The sequence below is a fragment of the Acinonyx jubatus genome, chromosome E4 (genome assembly GCF_027475565.1).
Source record: "Acinonyx jubatus isolate Ajub_Pintada_27869175 chromosome E4, VMU_Ajub_asm_v1.0, whole genome shotgun sequence".
Taxonomy (NCBI): domain Eukaryota; kingdom Metazoa; phylum Chordata; class Mammalia; order Carnivora; family Felidae; genus Acinonyx; species Acinonyx jubatus.
In genome coordinates, this window is record NC_069395.1 from 15615001 (window position 1) to 15638645 (window position 23645).

Below are 23645 nucleotides of genomic sequence, written 5' to 3' on the forward strand. Positions count from 1 at the left end.
TCTACCATAAAAGTGAGAAGTAGCACTTAGTTCTGTGGGATTCTACCTGATTTGAAACATCCATTCAATTATGAGGAACATATAATGCAAATTAGATTTTTCTAGGGTCTACAAGTACCATTTACTGACCTCGAGTAAGTACTTTGTTCAATGGCTCTCAAGAGTGCTCTATTCACCTTGCACAGGTGAATATCAACTCCCAGGGATCAGCTTACAACATCTTCAGTATTTTTTTTCTCTTCACATATATAAATTAACTTAAAATTTCAATTAGAAGTAACAGGTTATTAAAAGTTCCCTAGGAAACATATTGAGTGTGGAATTTTTTTTTAATAAACAAAATGTGTCAATTCAGGAACAAAAACTAAAATGATGGACAGCACAGTAGTAAAAATACGGCTACGTGAAACTGCTTTTAAAATTATAAATTTTTTATCCAACTGGTAGGTGAAAATAATGTGTGATGAGAATTTGTTTATGCAATTATTTTATGAAGTTTCAAAAATATTTTCAGCTATAAATATTATAAAACCACCTAATGGTCAAGAAGGAAAACAGAAAACAATATTATTAAGGGAGAGAAAATCTGAGGACCTATCGAATGCCTTTACAAATACCAACTGCTTTACGACTAGATTCTTTAGATTCGTTACACTGTTCCTCTTCTTAATAGACAATACCACGTCCTGCTCTTTTTCTTAAGCGTTTACTACCGAGCCCTCCGTGAATAGTTTAATTCTTCATTATCCTCCCTTTTGAATGAATTGGGAAGTGATCTTCCTTGCTTGATAAACTGACAGATTGTTTTGTGTCTCAGTTTCTAGGCAAGGCACCAAGGGTGTGCTAATTGCCCAATCCTTTGAGCACTGTTAACTCTCACCTGCCCTGAAAAACTGAATGGCAGCTTAGTTTTTCATCTTTAAGGGCCTCCTTCTCCTAATCCTCTATTTTGTGTTGTGACATGTAATAGAAGTATTTGAGAAAGAGAGAATGTGGACTACTTGGAGAAAAAAAAGATAGTAATGAAAATGACCATTTAGCATTAGCAAATGGAAATATCATTTTAAGAATAAGTAAATAAAGTGATTTGATAAATTCACACTGGTAAAATTAAATCATCTTACTGGTTCCTGAAAATTCTTCTTCCTCAATATAGAAACGTACAAGAAAAAGGTTTTAGGAGATTTTTTTTCCTAGTGTAGATACTTTCAGTCAGGAAGGAATCTTTTAAAAAGAAAGAGTGGAAGAAAAGGGTAGGGAAGGGAAAGAAAAGGAAGGAGGGAAGAAAGGGATGAAAAAGAAAGAAAGAAAGAGAAAGAAAGAAAGAAAGAAAGAAAGAAGAGAAAAAAGAAAAGAAAGAAAATGTACTTTTTTTTCTTGAAAGAACAGATGCCTGGCCCTGAAAAATAAAAACATGATTAATTTTGAAGACTTTTTAAAAAGGGAAATGGAAATTTGGAAATAATATACACACTTATACACAGACACATAGGTATTATCTCTGGGTGGTTGTTAAGAATGGTTTATCTTCATTTTTCCTTTTTCACGTACTCAACTTTTAAATTTTCTCCAAGAAATACATATTAGTTTTGCAAAAATTTCTTTAAAGAGGACTAGAAAAAGCAGAGGGTTCCAAGCAGTCAGTTGGAGTAATCACAGCTGGTTCAGCCTGGACAGAAGGCATGTGTGGGGTGAGTCAGAAGCCCTGAGGTAGAAGCCTACAGAAGGATAAAAGGTCTGGATGTAAATTCCAGTGATTTTCCAGGAGAACCGTTTTGGTGATGTGTATAGTGTTAAGTTTTCCTTCTCGTGTTTTCCCTGGGTTTCCTTCTCCAATAGTTCCCAGTGCCAATCACACAAACCAAAATCAGAAAGATATTGCAGAACAAATACAGAAACTAAATAGGCTTGGTCAGAGAAGTAAACGGGACTATTTGTGATCAAGACAAAGACCATGGTTGGGAGGTACTGAGGAGTGGAAGATACTGGGTTGTTGAAGGCAGAAGATAGGGAGCATGAAGTCTTCCCTCTCAGGTAACACCTGGGGTGGGGGGTAATTTAAAGACAGAATGGGATTTTTCTGGATGGAAAAACTAGACATGTATCAATATGATCGCTGCCCTTATTCACTATTCTCTAAGCATAAACTTTTCTTCCTTTTATATAATTGGGGTCAGTATCTCATTCCACCATTAGTATCAAGTGTTTGCTCCTTGGCATAGATTCCCAGCTAAAAACAAAAGGAAGCGAAGAGGAACTGAAACTTCCCAAGTGAACGAAGTACTTTTGGGTTTAAACCAGATGAAGGCATATTTTTAACTACCTTAAAATACCAGCACCCAGAATAGTCTTACCTTCTCCAGGAGTTGCCGGTCACCAGAAATAGTGCTTTAGATTGTCAGTACATTCAAACATTATTAATCTCTTAAAAAAAAAAAAAAGTCTTGAAAAACCGTGAAAACGCAGTCTATCTTTCAAGGTTACCTAGAGAAATTCAGAGAGCTTTGCACACAATCCGATTCTCTGGATGCCTTTCTTCCCAGAATAAACGATGTTTCATAAAAATTACAAGGGGGAAGAAAAAGATAGAGCAGCATTTGTTTTCTTGGGAAGGTAAAGAAAATAATTATACGTGGGAACGCCTCAGACTTCCAAGGAGTCTGTAGGAAGGCTAATGCTGTTAGAAAAGGGACAGCTTTGTTTTATAGTCCCTGATGTCTGGTTTTTAGTGTGGAGGGAAGTGTGCACTTTCCCAGCTGCGTTTGCAAGCAATGCGGTATCTCTGACATGCTGCCCTCTGGGAAAACCCGCCAGTGGGGGAATTGTTGCCGTGATGCAGTACAGCTTGTAACTTGGAATCCCGTCGGAGAACTTTGTAGTTGCTTGTCAGTCAGTGGGAAGATAAAAGAGGCAGCCTCTTTTCAAGCAATTTGAATTCATTTCCCCGGAATGAGTTAGAGGGTCAGGCAGCTGGAGTGAAATCTTACCAAGTGTATTCTGGGGGTGGAAGAGAACAGCGGCGGAGCAGAGGGAACATAATGTTTGCCTGGCAGCTGGATAAGTAGAGGAATGCGGCCAGTGGTTGGTCCACTTCTTCTCAGGACCACTTACCTGGTTCTCCATATTTTCAGAAGGAAAGGTCAGAGAGAGTACAGCTCCTTCCCATTGTATTAAATAAAAACCCAACACATGAAAAATACATGAAAATTGAAACTCAATGGAGGTTTAAAGTAGCAGGTAATAGTATTTCATACATAAATACTCATCAAGCACAGACATGTGAAAGGCTCTATACTATGGTTTTTTCACATTAGATGATTATTGACCATACAATTTCTTTGAGAGACACGGAAGAAATTAAATGAGTGTTGTGCTAGGGAGTTCTTTGGCAACACACAATATCCCTGGACCTCTCTCCTTGACCATGTCATATGTTTTCAAAATCAACACAGGAGATTTTAGGAATGACGGCTATGGAAAAGGTTATGTTCGCAGCAAAGATTAATAGGAAGAGCAGTAAGAACGTAGGGGAAATAGAGAAAATTACTTTCTCCCTATTTCTTTGGGAGGCAAATTTCTCTTCTGCAAAAAAAAAGCAATTACAGTTAATATACTTTCCCATAACGTTCCAACACATTTCTAGAGATACAAATGCACATAACTAATAAACACATGGGAGATAAAAAGCTTTTTACTTGGGGTTAAAAAAATCATTGCTGTATTATTGGTGAAAATATGACCAGGCAATGATAAGATGTATATCATTCCAAACATCAAGCTATACAATATATACCCGCTGAATATATTGACACCTCTGATTGTATATCATGTCATGGCCAATAAAGCTATAGAAATATGTAATTAGGAGATATTCTTCCACAAGAATGGAGTTAAGCATTAATTTATCAAAATTACTTAAGAACTCATCTGTTCTCAACACTCACACAGCAGCTTATTGAATTTGTGTCTCATATCTAATTGGCTATTTTCTTGACATAATGAACAAGTACAAAGTCTGTGCTGTTGTGTCTGTTGAAGCAATGACGTAGTGATGCAATGCAAATCCTAACCCTGGGCAGCATGGTGTCAGGGAGCGGAGTCCACAGGGGCATGAGAGAGCACCAGACTTGTGTGTTCTCTCGGCTGAAGTTTGTGTTTTAAACTCTGCAGTGTCATTCTGTAGGATCTCTCCATTCCACTGCCTCATAAAAAGAGACTGTCAGATAGATGGAGCATATCATCAGCAGATCAACCCCCTAAGTATTGACTTGGGTTTTGGAAGGTTTTGAATAGTTTTGTTTTTTGTTTGTTTGTTTGTTTAAATCAGATGGGAATCTTAAAGCGTTTAAAAATGCTCAACATTGTCAAACTCACACCATGGCTGATTTGGGGGTTTCTAATACACATGAAGAGGTTCACCTGGAAACACCAGCCATGAAGCAAATATATAATAATTTGAACCAATATTGTATACCACGAATATACCAGTCAGGTGTGGGTTCCTGCATGCTTTTGTGTCATGGCAAGTGTTCAGTTTTTGCTGAATAAATAGCATTAGTAGAGTTGGTTTCAGATATTTCTAGACTGAAAGTATAACCATTAGACATAATTATCTGGATTTTGAATCAGGAGGCTCTTGATAGATAAGTGTCCATTATCAATTAATATTAAAAGGGAATGGAAGAGTGGACTATAGAAAGAAATAGAAAAAAAATCTTGTCCTCTCAGACCAGTGTCCTACCCCAGCCTCTGAGACAGGGTGCTAGAGCTGGAGATTCTCTCCTTTGATTCCTGAACTTTTCCTGTGTGTGTGTGTGGGGGGGGGGGGTGTGCGGGGGAGGAGGGGTCACAGGATAGACTCCTTGGATGATGACGAGTCATCATCACAGAGTATTACAAGGATCACAAAACTTGTTTGGCTCCTTAGAAAGTACTATTAGATGACTCTGAAATCATCATGCTGTATAAAAGAACAGCCCAGTAAGAACTAATATTTCCCAACTTTTTAGGTGCAGTTATTAGATCAATGAGTTACTTCGCCCAATCAAAAAACCAGAATCTAAGGATGCTAGCAGACCATTTAAGAAAGCATGAAGATTTTATATAGTTTTCTGAGAATTTGCTTTCTTTGTAAATAGGATTGCATATAAATCTTTTTTTGTTTGTTTTTGTTTTTGTTTTTGTTTGTAGTCAAACTTCTTTGGGGAGATAAAGTAAAAGGACATGTCACTAAGATTGCATAATAAGGAACTTAATATGAATTGGAGGATCAGGGAAGACCTTTTCAGCAGATGACATTTAGGATAACATTTAGGCACTAACTCAAGAGAAGAATAGATGACAGTGGATTCCAGAGAAAATGGCATTTGTGAAGGGTGCAAGGAAAGTAAAATCTTTGTGGATTTAAGGAAATGAAAGAAGGCCCGTGTGGATGGGAGAGAGTAGATGAAAAGAAAATGGCCTAAGATGAGGCTAGTAAAAACTAGGCAAGAGCTACTTCATGCAGAATCCTGTAGGATATTTTTAAGGATTTGGGCAGAGAAATGGCATAACTACAAAGGGTTATCAATATTTTTAGTTGTTATACAGACAAATATTACTTAAATTTAGTAGCTGTAGGCTTAGATTGAAATATTTTGTTTTCTTCAGAAATATTTTTGTCAAAATGATACTAATTATAAATGAGCTATATTTTCATTTGATTGGCATCCAATCTTTTCTCCTATAAAGATTTATATATATATATATATTTGAGATCTTGCCACAAACACCTTATATCCTACTTTACTCATTCAACATTACATCGTATTTCTCATATCACACAAAATGCACCCATAAAAAGCATTCTCAATAAGTACAGAAAATCGCTAGTATGGATATACCAAAATGATTAGCCGTTCCATTATTATCGCAATTGCCATTCCATTATTTGGATTATAATATCAAAATATATCAGCCATTTCATTTCATTGTTATTGGATGTTTCAGTTTATTATTTTTACAATTAGAAATAATATTTATTATTAACATATAACTCTGCATATATCCTTAATATATATTGCTAAAAGAGGAATTGTTAAATTAAAGGTTGGTAATATTTTTTTAAGACTCTTAATAGGCATTAGAAAATTGCTTTCAAGAAAATCATATCAATTTACATGTTTCCTAGTGGTATACAAATATGTTTATCTTTCTGTAATTGTGCTAATTTGACAGGTAAAAATGATAGGTTCCTTTAATTTGCATTTCTTTTATTCCTATTGAGAGCAAACATGTTCCATATGCTTATTATTTATTTGTTTGTCTTTCTTATTTGTTCACCCATTTTGCCCAGGAGATTTTAGAGGTTTTTAAATTAGTTGTTATTTGTATGGAAGCTGAAATATTATGAATAGCAATTATTGGCCATTATAGTGTCAAAGGTTCAGTTTGTCTCTTTGGTGTGTTTATGAGGCTTAGGAAATGTTTTGTATTTTTGATAATGAAATCTCTATTTTTGTAAAAAAAAAATTTTTTTCTCTATCCAGAGTTAAAGCATTATGTTGTTTAATTTTGCTAAATTTGTCCGAGACTTAAATTCATATGTGTGATGATGCTTATTTCTAGGCTATTTATTCCTTCTTTCATATTTCTATTTCTCTTGGAGTCATCACTACGGCAATTTCATCTCCTTGCTTTCAACATTTTAAATATTTAGAAAATACCTTTGTATCTTACAGATATGGGTCCCGTCTTCTTCCTGCAGCTTATTCCTCATTTTTATCTTAGGTTTTATATGTATATTTCTCCAAGTGAACATTAAATTAAGTTGAAAAGAATGCAGCTGATATTTTTGATGGACTCATCTTTTTATAAAATAATCCATCAGGAATTTACGTCTTCCAATGTTTCTTATCCAGCAATGTGTTATGATTACATTTATTTAGATGTATCTCACAATAAAGTTCGGCCAAAAAAAAAGTTTTTTCATAAAAAAAAAAAACCTGTTTCTTGTTCAGATTATGTCCAGGTATTTTACTTTTTTTATTTATCTTTTCTTGTGATTGTGCTCGTTTTAGTATAATATTAAAAGAATCATTATTGGTGTCACATCTGTGTTTTAAGACATGCCATTTCCATCAATACTTTCTTTAAACATTTATAAATCTCTGAGTTAATTTTTCTAGCTCTATTAAGACAGAAAATACAGAGGTCCTTATACTTAAGGAACATTTCCATGAGTCCGACCCACTTAGTTATATAAATTTAGATGTATATAATACACTGACAGACAAGATGGATGCTTTTACTGTGGACAAAAAGGTCTCTAATTTAAGTTACAATCACAAGTATAACCCATACAATATGATTATTTTAGGTAAACTGCAACCAAACTATTTGACTAATTTTTTGTTTCCAGAAATTCGTTTGAGACTATTAAAATAAGCTTATAAAGTAAATATAAAAGGTTTAACATGTTTGTATTCATTTGTACCCATTGTATCCATTGTACCCTCTTTTGGAAGTGTTTAATGGAAATAATTAGGGGAGCCTGGGTGGCTCAGTTGGTTAAGCGGCCACCTTCAGCTCAGGTCATGATCTCAAGGCCCAAAGGCTCGTGAGTTTGAGCCCTGCGTCGGGCTCTGTGCTGACAGCTCAGAGCCTGCTTTGGATTCTGTGTCTCCCTCTCTCTCTGACCCTCCCCTACTCTCCTTCTGTCTCTGTCTCTCTCTCAAAACTAAATAAACATTTAATTTTTTTAATAAGTAGAAATAATTAGATAGGCACAAAAAATATTTCTAAAATCATGCTCTTGGTAAAGTTTATTTGTGTAACAAAACTTGAGAGGGGTGTTCTTAAATGTCCAACTAGGTGGACTAACCACATTATAGTAAATTCATTATTAAGATTATGTAGATGTGCATTTATTGATAAATATATAATATTGCAGCTACAAAATAATGAGTATTACAAAATTCTGTAAATGTAAAATATAATAATATATTTATATATGTGTGTCTAAAAATATGAGAGGATACATATCCAAATACACAAAAATATTAAGAAGTTAACAATGATTATCCTGAAATTTTAGATAATTTTAGTTTTTTTCTTCATAGTGTCTGATGTAGTCTTAAAATTTACAATGAACATATATTTCTTGTATAATTAGATGAAGGAATGAAGGCAAAAGAAAAAAAACAGAGGAGGGAATTTGTAGCCCGTATCATCTTATAGGAAAACTATTGGAATATTTTAGGAAACAACAGACCTTAAAACTGAAAATTCTCATGAGAACATGGGAACCAAAGACTTCATTAAACAGGGGGCATTAAAAATCTTGGGCCTTGACTTCTTTCAAGCCCAACCAATTACAATTACTGTTTATTATCTTCTTGCTTTTACTTGAATCCCTTAAACTTAAAGTGATTCACTTTCCCCTTTCCATAATAATTTATTCCTTTATGATAATAGAGTTTCTTATTATCTTTTTGATTTGTACTGTTTCCTGTCTAATGATTTACTCTCTGTGGCATACATGCAAAAGTTATATTAGAAAAATTATTATGCTATAATAATTATGGTACCATCAAACTGAATTAAATTATGCTTCATTGTAAATAGTAAAATGTATTAATTTTTTTAAAAGCCTTTTTATGCCAGAGAGGATAAATAAAGTTACCTCTATATACTTTCATTAAACACCATGACGGTACAAGCCACATGACAGAACTGATAACAAATCAACTCACTCCTTCTTACAGCAGTCCCTTCCAGGTAGTTCTGAAATTAGCTTTCTCAGGACTATGAATTACGTGCAATGTATTGAACAGAATCTGTGCGTTCTGTGAATAAGAGTTTCACCTTCATTTTGTGTGAATATATATACGTAGGCAGATCTTGGAACAAAGTTTCCTTCCATCGATTTAAGATGGAAATGAACCTGCATTTTAAGTGTGTTTTCCCTTTAGTTTTCCCTTTAGGTTCCCTCTAGTTTTCCCTTTAGCATACCAGAGCAATGCTGTCTAAAAGACATACAGAGTGAGATATATGTGGAATTTTGAATTTTGTATACTTTACACTTAAAGGGCACTTCAGAGGGTAATCTTGATCAGAAATGTTTGATCTATATTTAGTTTTCATGTAATTTTCAGTTAAAGAAGTAGATTCCCATACCCACATATTTGAAAATCTTCCAGTAACTAAATCAATGATCAGTTTTTAATTTCAATTAATTAAAATTAAATAAAATTAGAAACTCAATTCCTTAACCACACTAGCCACATTTCAAGTGTTCAATAGCCACATATAGATAGGGGGCTTTTGCATATGACAGCACAGGTTTAGAAGTGAAAAAGTGAAAATCTAAGTCAATGCCAAACTATTGGGAATGTTTTGTCTACTGGATTTCAGAGAACATGAGGTAACATGTTTTTCCTCATTAAATCAACTTGTTGGTTGCATTGATAATTAAACAGTTCCTCTGGTTCTACGTACAAGTCATCTTATTTTTTATGCCCTTTAATTTTCTTTAAGGCAAATATTTGTATGTGCCTTAATTATGCTGAAAGCTGTCTCCCCCCAGGTATCTCTGTTATCCTGGAGATAACCCTCGATTAAACTGTTATATAATAAATTTTGAGTAAAATAAAGAACATCTACATTAGGGGAAAAAAATAAATGTAGCTACTGTGCTACCGTATTTTTTCTTATTTCTCGACTGTCTTATAAATCATGTAAATAAGTACGATAAACATTTATTGAGCGATTCCATAATGCTTTGGATCTCCAGGTCCATCATTTGTGATGGGACATAGAAGTTGGCCCCGGAAAGCTCAAAGTATGTCGTATGTCAAATGACGCCTTCCATCAAGTTTAGAGTGCCATTTTTTTCTCAGTATTACAACTTAGTGTAATGGCACTTGGCAGTATTGGCATTTCTGATATGACTTCTTTTGGCCAGCTCAGCATTCTTAAAAAATAAATAGTTTTTTCACTCTGTGATTGAAAGGGTTAAATAGTACCAATTCATTACCACTCACAGAAGGATTTATTTTGTTCTCATAAATCAGGTTTATTCCACATTTTTATTATTCCCTTGGGTGAGCTACTCCAATTGAAATCAATACGAGTGCAAGTGACACAATCAATCTAGATATTTGATTATGGATTGGAGATCCCCAGGTCTGCTTTCTTAGCCAGTTTCTTACTGATCATCTCCCCCAAGAACTGAATATTCGTATTGGCATCTATGAGTTATGATCACGTTTAAAAAGCAGATAATTTTCATTTGTAGACTGACAATGGAAGCCTAGAGAATGAGCAAGGATAAAAAAGGTAAAGACTTCAAATATGTGACTATTAACACTGTTATAAGCTTCAGACTTTTCAGTATTTTTCTTAACATGAGGTTAGCTTTCAAATAACTTTATTCTTTCTTTAAAAAAGACCAACGAATACGATTGGTAGCTATAAACTGCGTTCGTAGGCTACATTAGGTAAGTGATTTACTCCTCATGACAGAGATTGTTACCTATTTTCACACATTTATTTTAGAACCTAATCACACTAACTAGGTTAATAAGAAGACAGTTAAGGTGAATAAAATACCTTTGACGGGATTCAAGCTGGTTCTTTTCGTTTCCATAATTATCCAGGCTGGAAAGCCACTATCGGGGGATTTAAAGGAGGCAAACAGTTCAACTTTAAATTAGAGAGCGAAATTGATTAAGTTGTTGCTCAAGAGGGCAACATTTATATATCAAACCCTCTTTGCTTTACAAACAAATTTATATCTTATGATCCTTTACATATTGAATGTTTATTTTGGGACTCATGGTACCACATTATAGTTCTCTTGCTTCGGACTCTAGCCACCTGTTCTTGGTTCTTAAGCCAAATTTCTGCATAGGCACAATTAAACCATTTTGTAACTCATTTTCTTATATTTAGAATAAGGCAATATTTGGTACACTTAAATTCCAAGGCATTCCCTTAAAATAAATTCCAAGGCAATGTTAACACTGCATTTGCTTCTTTCAGCAAATATGTTAGCCTCATTTAGCCTTTTAATTGTTTTCACTAAGATCTGTAGGAAGGAGATGTTTTGTGTTTATTTGCAAATTACCTCTAGAAGGCACATAAGTTTGAAAGTTTAAAAAAGTCTTTGAGAAGCAGTTGATGCAGTAAATCCGTCCTTCTTTCATCCAAAGAGTCATTAATTATTCTTCAGTTACTCTTATTAAGCCTTAAGAACGGCAGCTATCCCTGCAGTCAAAGCAATGCACCCGGATTTCCATTTACAAACTTCCTGGGCACGTGGAATTAGGAACTGTCTGTAACATATTTTCTTCCTGCTTCTTTCCATTTCTGTAATTTGCATTTATAACTGCTGAATAATAAAAGACATTCAAAGCATTAATGACAGAATAGCGCAGTGGCATAAGACAGGGCTCTGTCAATACAGTGTTCTTTCCACATACACCGTTCCATTCTTTGAAAAGAGTGTACTCAAGAAAATCAATCCAGAAATTGGAAATGACTCTCTTTGTTCAGGAAGCCATAACATTTTTAAAGAGATAGTCACTTTAATTTTTCAACCAAGAGGTGAAACTTTTCTTTAAAGGGCCAGATAGTAAACGTTTTACACCTTGTAGTCAATATGGCCTCTGCCATATCGGGCGTGCCACTGTAGCATGACAATACCTAGAAGTACAAATGTCTGTTTTCTAATAAAACTTTATTTACAAGTACAGGAAGCTGGCTAAATTTCACCTGTAGGCTGTAGTTTTTGGATCCCTGGTTTTATTACAATTTAGTTATAATTTAAATATAATTTATATATTTTCCTTGGATATTTAACTCTTTCATGATGCTTTTGATTGGGCAAAAATTATGTGTGCTAGTTTAAAAATGTATGTAGTATAGAAAAATAACAATCTACATGTAAATAACCAATGTTAACAAATGCTGACATCGTTTCAGACCTCTCTCAATTCATGGGTGGTTTCTTGGTAGCAAGCAACAGAAACAACTCAGGTTAATTAAGGCAAAAATGAATTCTTACAAGAGAACTGATAATTTCCAAAAGTTGTCAGGAAAACTGAAGAGTCAGACTTGTGTAGAAACCACAGATAGCTTGGCCCAGACAAGATACCTCAAAATACCCCTCCAACCCCCCACCAGGAGAGCATCATCACTCAGTGGCCCCGGATAACTGCAGCTATGCTTCAGCATTCTTTGTGTTTTTTTTAGAGTTTATTTACTTATTTTGAGAGAGACAGACACGGTGTGAGTTGGGGAGGGGCAGAGAGAGAGGCAGAGAGAGAATGCTGAGCAGGCTCTGTGCTGCCAGGGCAGAGCTCAATGTGGGGCTCAAACCCATGAAGCCATGAGATCATGACCTGAGCCGAAGCCAAGTCGGACGCTTAACAGACTGAGCCACCCAGATGCCCCTCTGCTTCAGCATTCTCAACAATTCTACAGACATCTAGAGGAATCCCTAAGTGACCAGCAAGCTTTGTAGTCCCCAGGTGGAAGCATCTAATTGGCACGTCTGTAGTCGGTGTCCACATGAGCTCTAAGCTATCCTTTTGTTAAAAAAAAAATCCTAATTATATTTCTGATCATTTTCTTTGTATATATCATCTTCTCTTTCATTGTTATCATTTCTTGATTTTTTTTCTTATGCATTGATTGTGCTTATCTCAAGGCTTTCCATCATGCCATTGATTTAACTTTTAGCTGTTTCTATTGTTTTCCTTACTTTTTGTAACTTTATTAAATACTTATTTTTTTTCCCCTAATTTCCACTTTGTTTCTCTGGCTTTATAATACTCTTTTTCATCTTGCAGGGAATAAGTATCACGTTTATCCCCCAGGTCTGTGTAGTTTACTTTGTCTTATTTTTTACTTTTATTTATTTTTGAGAGAAAGAGACACAGAGCAAGCAGAAGAGTGGCAGAGAAAGAGAGGGAGACACAGAATCTGAAGCAGGCTCCAGGCTCTGCACAGAGCCTGATGTGGGGCTTGAACTCATCAACTGTGAGATCATGACCTGAGCCGAAGTCAGACATTCAACCAACTGAGCCACCCAGGCACCCCTACTTTGTCTTCTATGCTGGGATCTTTTCTTTTCTTTTGACTATACGTATGCGTGTTCAATATGTTATTTCTTCCTGAAAATGTATTTTGCTTATGCCTTGTATGGTCAGCTCTGTCCAGACTTTACATTTGTGCTGAAGATGACTCCTTCTTTTCCTTTCTGGTGCTAGTTAGTCTTCTCTCAATCTTAGCTCTGAGAACTGGGTGTTGTTATTAATGTACCTGTCTGTAGCCTTGGGGTAGAGGTGGGAGGGAATGGGAGCAAAATAGAGCATACGGATAAAAATGCATTGGATAAATGCAGAATTCTAGGGCATCTAGTTTGCCAGTCTCCTCTCAGATCTCATTAAATGTCCCTTATAGCAACACCCACTGTATTTATTGACATTCATCCTCAAATCCTAGTAATATCAGCTTATTCCCCCAACTCGGCACCGTGGGAGGTAGGACGACCAGCTCTTCCTATCTCTACTTTCATTTCCCTTCAGAAGATTGGAGAAGATTAGGAAGAGTTCTAAGGATTTTGCTTGGTTTATATTCCTTCCTCTAGGAGCATTTAGGAACTGTGCTATGCTGAGCATAAATTTACCCTATCTTTCTTTTGTTGTGAGGTTTCAAAATTAAATCATTAATTTGTTCCTTTTCCTTTATATGTTCACTCCAGGATTTTCAGCTCTTTTGTTAATCGTACTATTTTTGTTTTCCAATTTTTTTTTCCATTTTGTTTTATTTTGGAAGGTATTTTGGAAAGGTAATTCTGTCATAATAATTTATCCATTCTTCTCCCAAAATACATACACTTTTGAAAGTCCACAATTTATTCCTAATTCTCTTCTTAGCAAGGAGATTTGTACCTACAGCTTGGAAACTGTAACACACAGACTCTAAGATAGCATCTGATTATCCCATTATTACGTTCTGTGATCAGTGATTGCTGGTACCCATGACCTTGTGTAATCTCTTACCCTGGCATGTGGTCAAAACCTGTAGCTTTTCCCTAACCAATAGGCTATGGCTATTGGCCAGAAGAAGGTGGGATGCAAGTCCTGTGATAATGTTACATAAGAATGTAACCCATCTTGCTAGGAGACTATCTTCCTTGCCGGCTTTGATAAAGCAGTCAGCCATGTTGGGGAGGCCCACATAAGAAAGAAATGAGGGCAATTTCTGGCCAACAAGAAGCTAGCAACTGAGGGCAGCCTCTAGCCAATAACATGTAAGAAACAGAGGCACTAAGTTTCAGTAGCCTGTAAAGAACAGAATGCTGTCAATAACCACCTGAGCTGGACATGATCCTTTCCCAGTAGAGCCTTGAGATGGGACTTCAGTCCCAACCAACATGTTAATTGCAGCCTTTTGAGATCCTGAGCAGAAGACCCAATTAAGCTTGCCAGACCTCTGATCCACAGAAACTATGAGATAAGAAGTATATGTTGTTTTGAGCTGCTCAGTTTGTGGTAATGTCAGTACATGGCAATACATAACTAGTACAGGAACACAGGACATGGTGACTGAAGCACAAAAAGCAGGTAGAAGTCACCACAAAACATGATATAATCCCACCCCAAATGGGCATTCTCCTTTAATGGAGAATCTGTCTCAGGCATATATATCTAAGTAACTAAAAAGAAAATTGTAAACACTTCATTAAGAATTAGGGATAGGGTGCTCTGTAATCAGTGACTGCTGAGCTATGCACTTGATCCCAGTAGTACTAGAAGTTCAACATAGTATGTTTCGTAAGACTCTACTAGAATTCCAAAAGGAAATAACAGCTGCTGTTAATCAGTCATGTTCCAGTATTTACTCTGGAAGCTGGAGACCACTTTCTATAATAGCATATTTTCCCAAATAGCTCTTGGCTGATTGAGATAATGGCAATAGTGTGTTCATTTGGACAACTAACACTTTGCTCAAATGGGGAAAATGTAAATCAAATTAGAAAAAAATATGACTTGTCAGAGTACAGCATAGTTGATGAAAATGGACCATACCTACCACAACTGTGGTAAATTACTCTTGAGAAATGTACTCTTTGAGAAATCTATCAATCAATCTATCGATATGTCTATTGATCTATGTATACATTCATGTATGTATGTATCTATCTATGTATACACATCACACACATGCACGCACACACACACACACAGTTCTTTTCTGGTATTAATAAAATGAGATCCACTTAGAAAAACTTGACTATGGTATAGAAAGCAAAGCTGATGGAAAGAAACCATGCTTCAAATGACTTTTTAAAATGATGTTTTAGATATATGGAAAAGTAATCATGCAATATTGGTGTAGTCTTGCCCACACATTAAGAACAACAACAAAAACAGAACAAAGCCAAAAAGCCTCAGCATCTACCAAGCTCTCTTTGCACTTGCGTGAGCATAGACTCAGGTCAAGGTTTCTGTACCATCTTTTGGTGAGTGGCTAAATATTCTATGTATTTATTCCCTAAACTACAATTGTCATTCTAGCAGAGTGACCACTTTAAAGAGGACTCAAAGAAGTACAGCTTTTACTAGATGACAACTAATTAAAAATCACATTAGAGTAATTACAATAATGGTAAGAAATATGATGCATTGATAGAGCACTGTCCTTCTCAGAGGCTGAAGTTGCTCACAGTTTACTCATTTCTTCCTCTTTCAAAATGTTCTGTGGAGAAGACAGTTATGCAGGTATAGATCTATGTTGGCAACACTTTAAGGTCAGGGATAGGTTTCTTCAGCCACATGTTAACTTAAAAATCACCAAATGCCCAGTACCATTTAGATCTCTACCAAGATAATATCTGTTATAATAATGGAGTTTGGAGGGTACACTTGCCTTTAGGGTAAAATAATTTGAAATACTATCTTCAGAAAGAATAAATAAAAGTAACTTAAATATTAATACATGCTATAGAGTGACCTAGAATTATTAGCTCACATTAAAGGCCTTATTCACCACTTTGCCCAGATCTGCAGTTTGCTATTCTGTGTCTTTTGATTTTGGTATTGGCAGAATTCTGTGCTAATGAGATGGAGCTGAACCACAGTAAAACTGAGACCTCAATACCAGGAAAATATAGCATTTTCTTTTTACCGCAAGAAGTGGGAAAATTAGTTAACACCTCTCCTACCTTAAGGTGTAATTGGATTCAGAAAAAGGCTAACTTAAAGCAGGACCAGGTCTGACATCTAAAATCCTCACAAGGTAACAAGAATCAGTTTGGTTTGTTCGCTGTCATTTCTCATTATAATCTTTGTCATGAGAATGGATTCATGTTGTGCCATTTTCTGTTCTTGTTACAATCTTTGTCACATGAATAAGATATCAGGATGTTAATGCCTGGCATACAGTCTTCTGTGTGTGATGATACTGTACAAGACTACGCTGACCTTTGCAATATTATGTATTCTGATTGGTTGTTCATTTCACCTCTTTCCCACAAGTTAATAAGGCTGTAAAAGGGAGAGAACTGAAATGGCCAGCCAGTCAAATTATAGAATATTGAAAAGGTCAGAGCAGTACAGCACAGAGGAAGAAAAAATTATGGAATATATGGTGCATTAAAATTCTTGTGACAACGATTATAACGAGAATGGGAAAGGATACCCATTTATGTTATATCAATCTAGAGAACCCCATAGGATGATATTCCTGAGACAGCAATCATTTACGCATCCCTGAATCATACATATCTATTTACATGGGTTTATCTTAAAAAAATAATTGTATAGAAAGTATCTTACTATTTGACAAATAACGTTAAATGTAAGATTTTTGGCCTTGGAAAATGGGCATTAGTGCTATTAACATTTTTGTAGGATGCCACATCTGAAGCTAAGAAAATGTTCTTTATAAGTAAAATCTGTTGGACATGTAAGATTTATTTGGGCTGTTTCTCAATTTAACACTTTTTTTTCTTCAAAATAAAGCAGAAGAGCAGAAATAAAGCAGAAATTCACTGAGTGAATTAACTTCTTTGAAAATCCTGTAGAATGTAGAATATCCTGAGATAGCCTCCAGGAGCTTATTTAAAAATTTTACACGATCTACACAAAACTTGTGGGTCTTTTGCTTGTGATGCATGATGTTGGCCAATAGCAAAGAATCTCTCCTTCCCCTACAACCTCAGTGGGAAGACTGAAAGAGAGAGAAATACTTTTTAGAAAACCTGAAGTTATTGTTCTCAAGTGTGAAAAATGATTTCTCATTTTAAAAATTATTTCTATGCGTATTTAAGTGTTTCTTACAGGACAAATTCATAGATTTTGTGGTCTGTAAAAGATAAGTCTGGCTCAAGAGGCTGCTTTATACTTACTGAAGATGCATCATTTCACTAATAAAGTAAACATTTTATAGCCCAAAGCTTCAGTCTAAAGGCATCATTGACAAGCATGTCAAAAGTGACCTAATTATTTTGGGAAACAGAGGAAATAAGTTTTGATCATTGCTTTAAGACTAGCTTGAACATGGATTACATGACCCTCAAATCAGTAGTTCAGCAAGCTTTAAGAAGAATCATCAATGATTCCTGGGTCCTAACTTCTGAGAGTCTCAGTCGGCAGGTCCAGAGTAGAATTCAGAGATGTGGATGTTGATGAAGTACCCCCAGGTGATTTTAATGGAGGTGAACCCTAGAACACTAGTGTAGATGACCTCATCTGCAAAGTGCTGAGTACAACCCCTGGGTTAAAGCCCAGTGGTGCAGACCACAGCCAAAGAGGTGAATGAGGGGAGCTCCTTTTCACACTCACGGTGCCTGGGGGCAGGGTGATGGGAGAGTTGTGGTTCCAGAACACTGGAGCTTAACTGGGCCTGCACCGTTCACTTATACTTACAGTTGGGGTCAGCGCTAAGGCTGACCAGACAGAAATGGTCACCTCTGATAGGAAATGCTTACCGTTTTAACATTTTCCAGCTTGACTCTTGAGGCTAGACCAACGGGGCTGCATTTTCCAGCCCACTGAAAACCAAGTTTATGCAGTGAGAAGCAGTAAAGCAAGACCCTCTCAAGAAGGGGGATCTGAGGACTTGCATTTTAAGAATTTTCCCCCAAGATCTAGGAACTCAAACTGGTCAAATTCAAAGGAAGAAAGTGAAGACAGAATAAAGTGGAGAAAACCCAAATCCGTGGATCCCGTTTTGGTTTTGAATCTGGAGACTTTGGAGCTTTACTGAGGGTTGAAATCCTGTCGGTTGCTCTAGGCCTATGAAATTGAGCTGCGTGTCCTTTGGGGGTAAGGGAGCATTGGACTCATTCGGCTGTGTGGTTCCTGTAGATGTACAAGTTCTTTTTGTGAGCTGAACGAAATGGTTATGTAATTGCATACTTCTCATAATTATTGAGTAATTATATACTTCTTATAATTACTGAGTAATCATTGTTCTATAACTAGAACTTAATGTTACAACTAATTGTATAATTACCATGTATTAATGTTATCTGGGAAACTTAGAATAAAGTGGTATTTAATATATTTCCCCTTGCCACACCATTTTCAAAGCTAGCAAAAAGTGTTTGTTTTATGGCTAGAAATCTCCTCCAAAAACAAACAAAATACAAGGGGAAAAAACCACACTAGTATTATAATCATAGATGTTAACTCATTGATCTTACATTTGCACCTGGCTTGAAAATTGTATTCTCTTGGCTTCATTTTAGAATTTTCACTGTGATTTTACAATCTTCATTTGCGTGTGTGTGTGTGTGTGTGTGTGTGTGTGTGTGGTGTGTGCTCAGGTAACACAATTTCAGGGGCAATTGACCCTCGCCCCGGGTCTCACAGGCTAAGCTGACCTTTCTGAAATTTTACAGCTGGGCACGTGACAACAGCAATTGTGTCAGCTAGAACCAGAAATGCTTCCATGGAGTTCGACATTATGGGAAATCGAGATCTTCAAATGTGGATACTGTAACTTTTCTTAGTGCTTACAAGGATTCATATTTAAACTTACCCAGGTTTCTTGAGTGCAGGAACTATGTCTTCTACGTCCTGGGCACCTTGTTATCGGAACGTAGCAATACCTGCTCTCTGTATGCGGTTGGACTCAACAATCTTGTGTCTAATCAGGTTGACTAGTTATAAAGAACCTATGATAGCTAATATAGTGTCACTTAGAAATGTCTTTTTATGGCGAATTTTCAGGTTTCAGGACTTCTTGTTGAAGTGTGTTACATACAGACAGCTGTGGTGTTTACTTGCATTTTAGGAACTTATAATAATTCTTAAGCGGTAAATATATCTTCGCCTTATTTTATTAAAAGTGAATAGAAATTATTTTCCCCATGTTTTAGCCCATAAGCACCACTTATTCTCTTGGGAATAAACCACTCCTTTGAATGTCCCAATTTCAAATTCAGAGTAATAAATTCTTACGTGACACTAGGGATTTCTTCTGGTCATAGAAAACACCTTAGACCTGTGTATTTTACAGCAATCATTTTTTTTCAGCTACACCCTTCCTCCCAAAGTTCTTAAAAGGTACCTTTTTAAATTTTTTGTATATTTTTAAAGTTTTTGTCTGCCTTACCCACATTTCATGAAAATTATCATAACTAGACATGAGATACATACATCTTTTACGTGATTTGATATTTATTAATGATAGAGTTTGGCGTATAACCTGATGGGACAATGACCTAGTGGTAGCAGGTGTCATTAATTTTGTTTTGTTTGTTGAAAAAGATAGAATTTTTATTAATAATACATTGTTGGGTGGGAGAGAGGGAGAATGTAATAGGTAGGTAATTGCTACCAAGAAAGTAAAATACAGAATGCAGAAGTCTTAATCACTTTCAGGTTCTAAATGTTTGTTTGGAATGTATCAGTTGTACTATAGGAAACAGTCATACTTCCTAGCTTCTATAGATAAACGTCAGTTACCTGCTGGGTTATGTAAAGAAATAATCTCACTTAATCTGCACAATAACATTGCAATCAAAGCATTATCATTCCCAGCTCACAGATGAAAAACCTGAGATTTAGAAATATTAAGTAACTTAGTAAAGAGCACACTACTTGGGATTCTCTCTCTCTGCCCCTCCCTCGCTCTCTCTGTCTCTCTCTCCAAATAAATAAATAAAAACTTTCAAAAATATATTTTAAAAACTTACAAAAATATGATATTTTTGTAAATATTGCAACTATTAGATTTTGTTTATTGTGCAATGCAAAATCCTTTTTAAGTATGTGGTCATCTTTTAATTTTTAAACATTTAGCCAGTAAAGATTGTATCATTATCTGGAAATCTTGCAAATATGCTTTCCCCTTAAAGTTCAACAACATGTGTGTTTTTTATTCATATGCCTATATTTGTAGAATTTGTGTGGGGTGATGAAAGGTACTACAGTAAAAAGTGTTTTGGCAAAGAAAAAAAGGCTATTTGAGGTAAATATTGCTATTCTTAATGGGTCTCCTCTTCTGTGTTTTAAGAATAATTGTAACTAGGGCGACTGAGTGGCTCAGTTGGTTAAGCATCTGACTTGGGCTCAGGTCATGCTCTCACAGTTTGTGAGCTTGAGCTGGGCTTTGGGGGAGTTCCTGCTCTGCTTTGGGTGAAATATGAACCTCACTTCGGGTGAGCTCCCTTCCCTCTCTCTCTCTTTCTCTCTGCCCCTTGCTCTCTTGCAACCCCCAAAACAAAATAATAGTTATAATTAAATTTTACTAAATTTCACCAATATTCTGAAAAATTTGCCTCATGTAAGCTTTTCAGGAAAGCATCTAATATAGACGATGAAATAAATGTTACGATGGGATTTTGAGTACCCCTCATCTCATTTTAAGCCTAATTTCTAATTCTTCTGAACCTTGAATGTAATTCATTTGTGTAGAAGAGGAAGATAAAACCCTCGGTATTTTCCGGTATCTCAGACATGATACTATTTGAAAATGGGTTTGTTCAAGTTTGGAAGGATGGTGGTGGTGCAGCTCAGTGAGTTCACTGAAGGTGATTCTCGTACAAAACCAGGCAGCCTCTAGTTTAACATAGAGCTAAAACCAGAGCTTCTGTCCAAAGTGAGCACATACTGCTTTTCACAATATTCTGGCCAATTCTGATTTGAAGAGGTGTTGGAGGAAAAGCGGTGGCCTACCTTTCACGAAAATGAGCAACAAATACCCCAACTGATGATAAATGAAATATCGACATGTATAATTTGAATGTACCGTTTGGATGTGGAACCAATCTAGATGGGGGAAAGAGTGTGATTTCCTCCAGGCTGCACATCACATAAAATCCAAGGGTAAAAAAACCCTCGAACAATTGTAAATAATCCATCAAGGGATCAATTTGTATGTCCGTGCAGTATTTTTCCTTACGGGCATGATACTTGTAAGAGCTTCACATTATCTTAGAATAACAACTCAGTTGCTCTGGCCACTGAGACAAATGAATGAACTCTTAAATATATACGTTAATTTTAATAATTTTCTTTTTTATCAGAAGATCATAACTACACCCTTCTGAATGGCACACGAGTCATGCACAGTGGTGAGGAAACCGACATTTGGGTGCTCATCGAGGGCTTGGTTCCTTTCACTAACTATACTGTACAAGTGCATGTTTCCAATAGCCAAGGCAGCTTGAGAAGTGACCCCGTAACAATTGCAATGCCACCAGGGGGTAAGTCTATAAACAAGGTTTGTTACACAAATTTATATAAATGCTCTACGAAGTCTTCAAGTCTACTGAGCGCTTGTTTATTGTGTGAATAATTTTTTGTTTTCGAACTTGGAGGCTCAGTTGTATTTCTGGTGTTTGGATTGTCATTGTTTTGTTTTACTCAGACCCTTTTGTTGATTTTTATTAATGTTTTTGTCGAGACTGCTTTCATCTTGCACTGTGTGTATATGTAGGTATATGTCACACACATATATCTCTTGCTGTACATGTTAAAAAGATTGGGAAATGTTTTTTTTTTGTTTGTTTGGAGATTTCATTTAGACTCAAAATGTATATTTTCCTTTTTTTTTTTTTTTAATTTTGTTAATGTTTATTTTTGACAGAGAGAGGCAGAGTGCGAGCAGGGGAGGGACAGAGAGAGGGTGACACAGAATCAAAGCAGGCTCCAGACTCTCAGCTATCAGCACAGAGCCTGATGCGGGGCTCGAACTCATGAGCCATGAGATCATGACCTGAGCTGAAGTCGGACACTTAACTGACAGAGCCACCCAGGTGCCCCTCAAAATTTATATTTTCAATTTGAGCTTTGGTTCTCATTCCTGGTTTTTCAAAGAACCTTATATATCTAAACCTTTCCAGATGCCGAAAAAGGCCAGTGTGCAGGTTATACAATAGGAACACTACTCATACCACTGGAAAAATACATTTAACTTCCATGTCCTAATGATTAGAGTTCAATAGTGTCACTTTTATATGTGATACAATCCAGATATATTTCATTTTAACTATTTGTATGAAAAGATGACTTATTTAGAATTATTATTTTGGCCTGTAGTCAATTCCACCTTGTTTTAACTATTTGTGGGGCTAATAGCTGAAAAAAACACTCCCTCTCAGATTGATATGTACAGCCCTTTAACAAAAAACATTTCTCAAAATAATAAGAGTGTGATTCTCAGTTGAGTGTTCAGAAATTTATGATTTCTGAAAATACTGAAGCAAATGGAATCTAACGGCCTCAAGAAGGAGGTGCTCTGGACAACGGGAGCACGTCACTATGTTGTTAACCAGTGGGACTGGATAAATATCTCTTCCATCAGAAAGGGTATGAAAGCAGCAAAAATCTCATTGCTGGTGGAAAATTAAGGGTTAACCTGCAATGTGTATGGAACCCTTCTCCCAAGGAAAGATTCAATACCTCCTGTATCATAAAAAGCACTCATCGTTATCCATCTTTCATGACATTATAAGACTCAATGAATAGATGTTTACCAAAACACTTGAAACTCTATATGGCAGAAGCTGCATTGTTTAAGAATGTGTGAAAGAGACAGAGCTGAACAACTCAGAGTCATATTTCATAAACCAATAAAAAGGGGGACTGAATTTAGATAGGGGCTTGTTTAAGAATTGAGGCCAAAAATACAATACAAAACAAAATCAAGAAAAGAAACCTTGAGTACTCATATTTTCATTTGTAAATCTAACTCAACATGCTAGAAGTGATACAACATCTGATGACTTAGGGCACCTGGTGGCTCAGTTGGTGAAGCGTCCAACTTCAGCTCAGGTCATGAGCTCCAGGTTTGTGGGTTCAAGCCCTGCCAAGGGCTCTGTGCTGCCAGCTCAGAGCTTGGAGCCTACTTCAGATTCTGTGTCTTAGTCTCTCTCTGCCCCTCCCTCACTCACACTCTGTCTCTCTGTCTCTCTCTGTCTCTCTGTCTCTCTCTGTCAAAAATAAAGAAACATTCAAAAGAAAATTTTTTAAAAAAAGAACACTTGATGACTCTATATGTTGGTATATAATACTTTTAAAATTAAAGAGTAATTAGTGCTTTAATGGAGATTTTTTAATTACATAGCAATACCTTCCTAATAGGATATGTGGGAATTTAATGACTTATATATTCTTTTCATGGCATTCTCACTGATTTAGATG

At 36.0% G+C, this 23645-nt stretch overlaps 1 protein-coding gene across 1 annotated transcript in view; it reads left to right on the forward strand.

Moving 5' to 3' along the window:
* Window positions 1-23645, forward strand: part of USH2A (usherin) — a 725654-nt gene that overhangs the window by 412920 nt on the left and 289089 nt on the right. The window contains exon 37 of the mRNA XM_015077386.3: window positions 21527-21706. Coding sequence (XP_014932872.3) covers window positions 21527-21706 — 180 coding nt within the window. The remainder of the gene's footprint in view (window positions 1-21526; window positions 21707-23645) is intronic.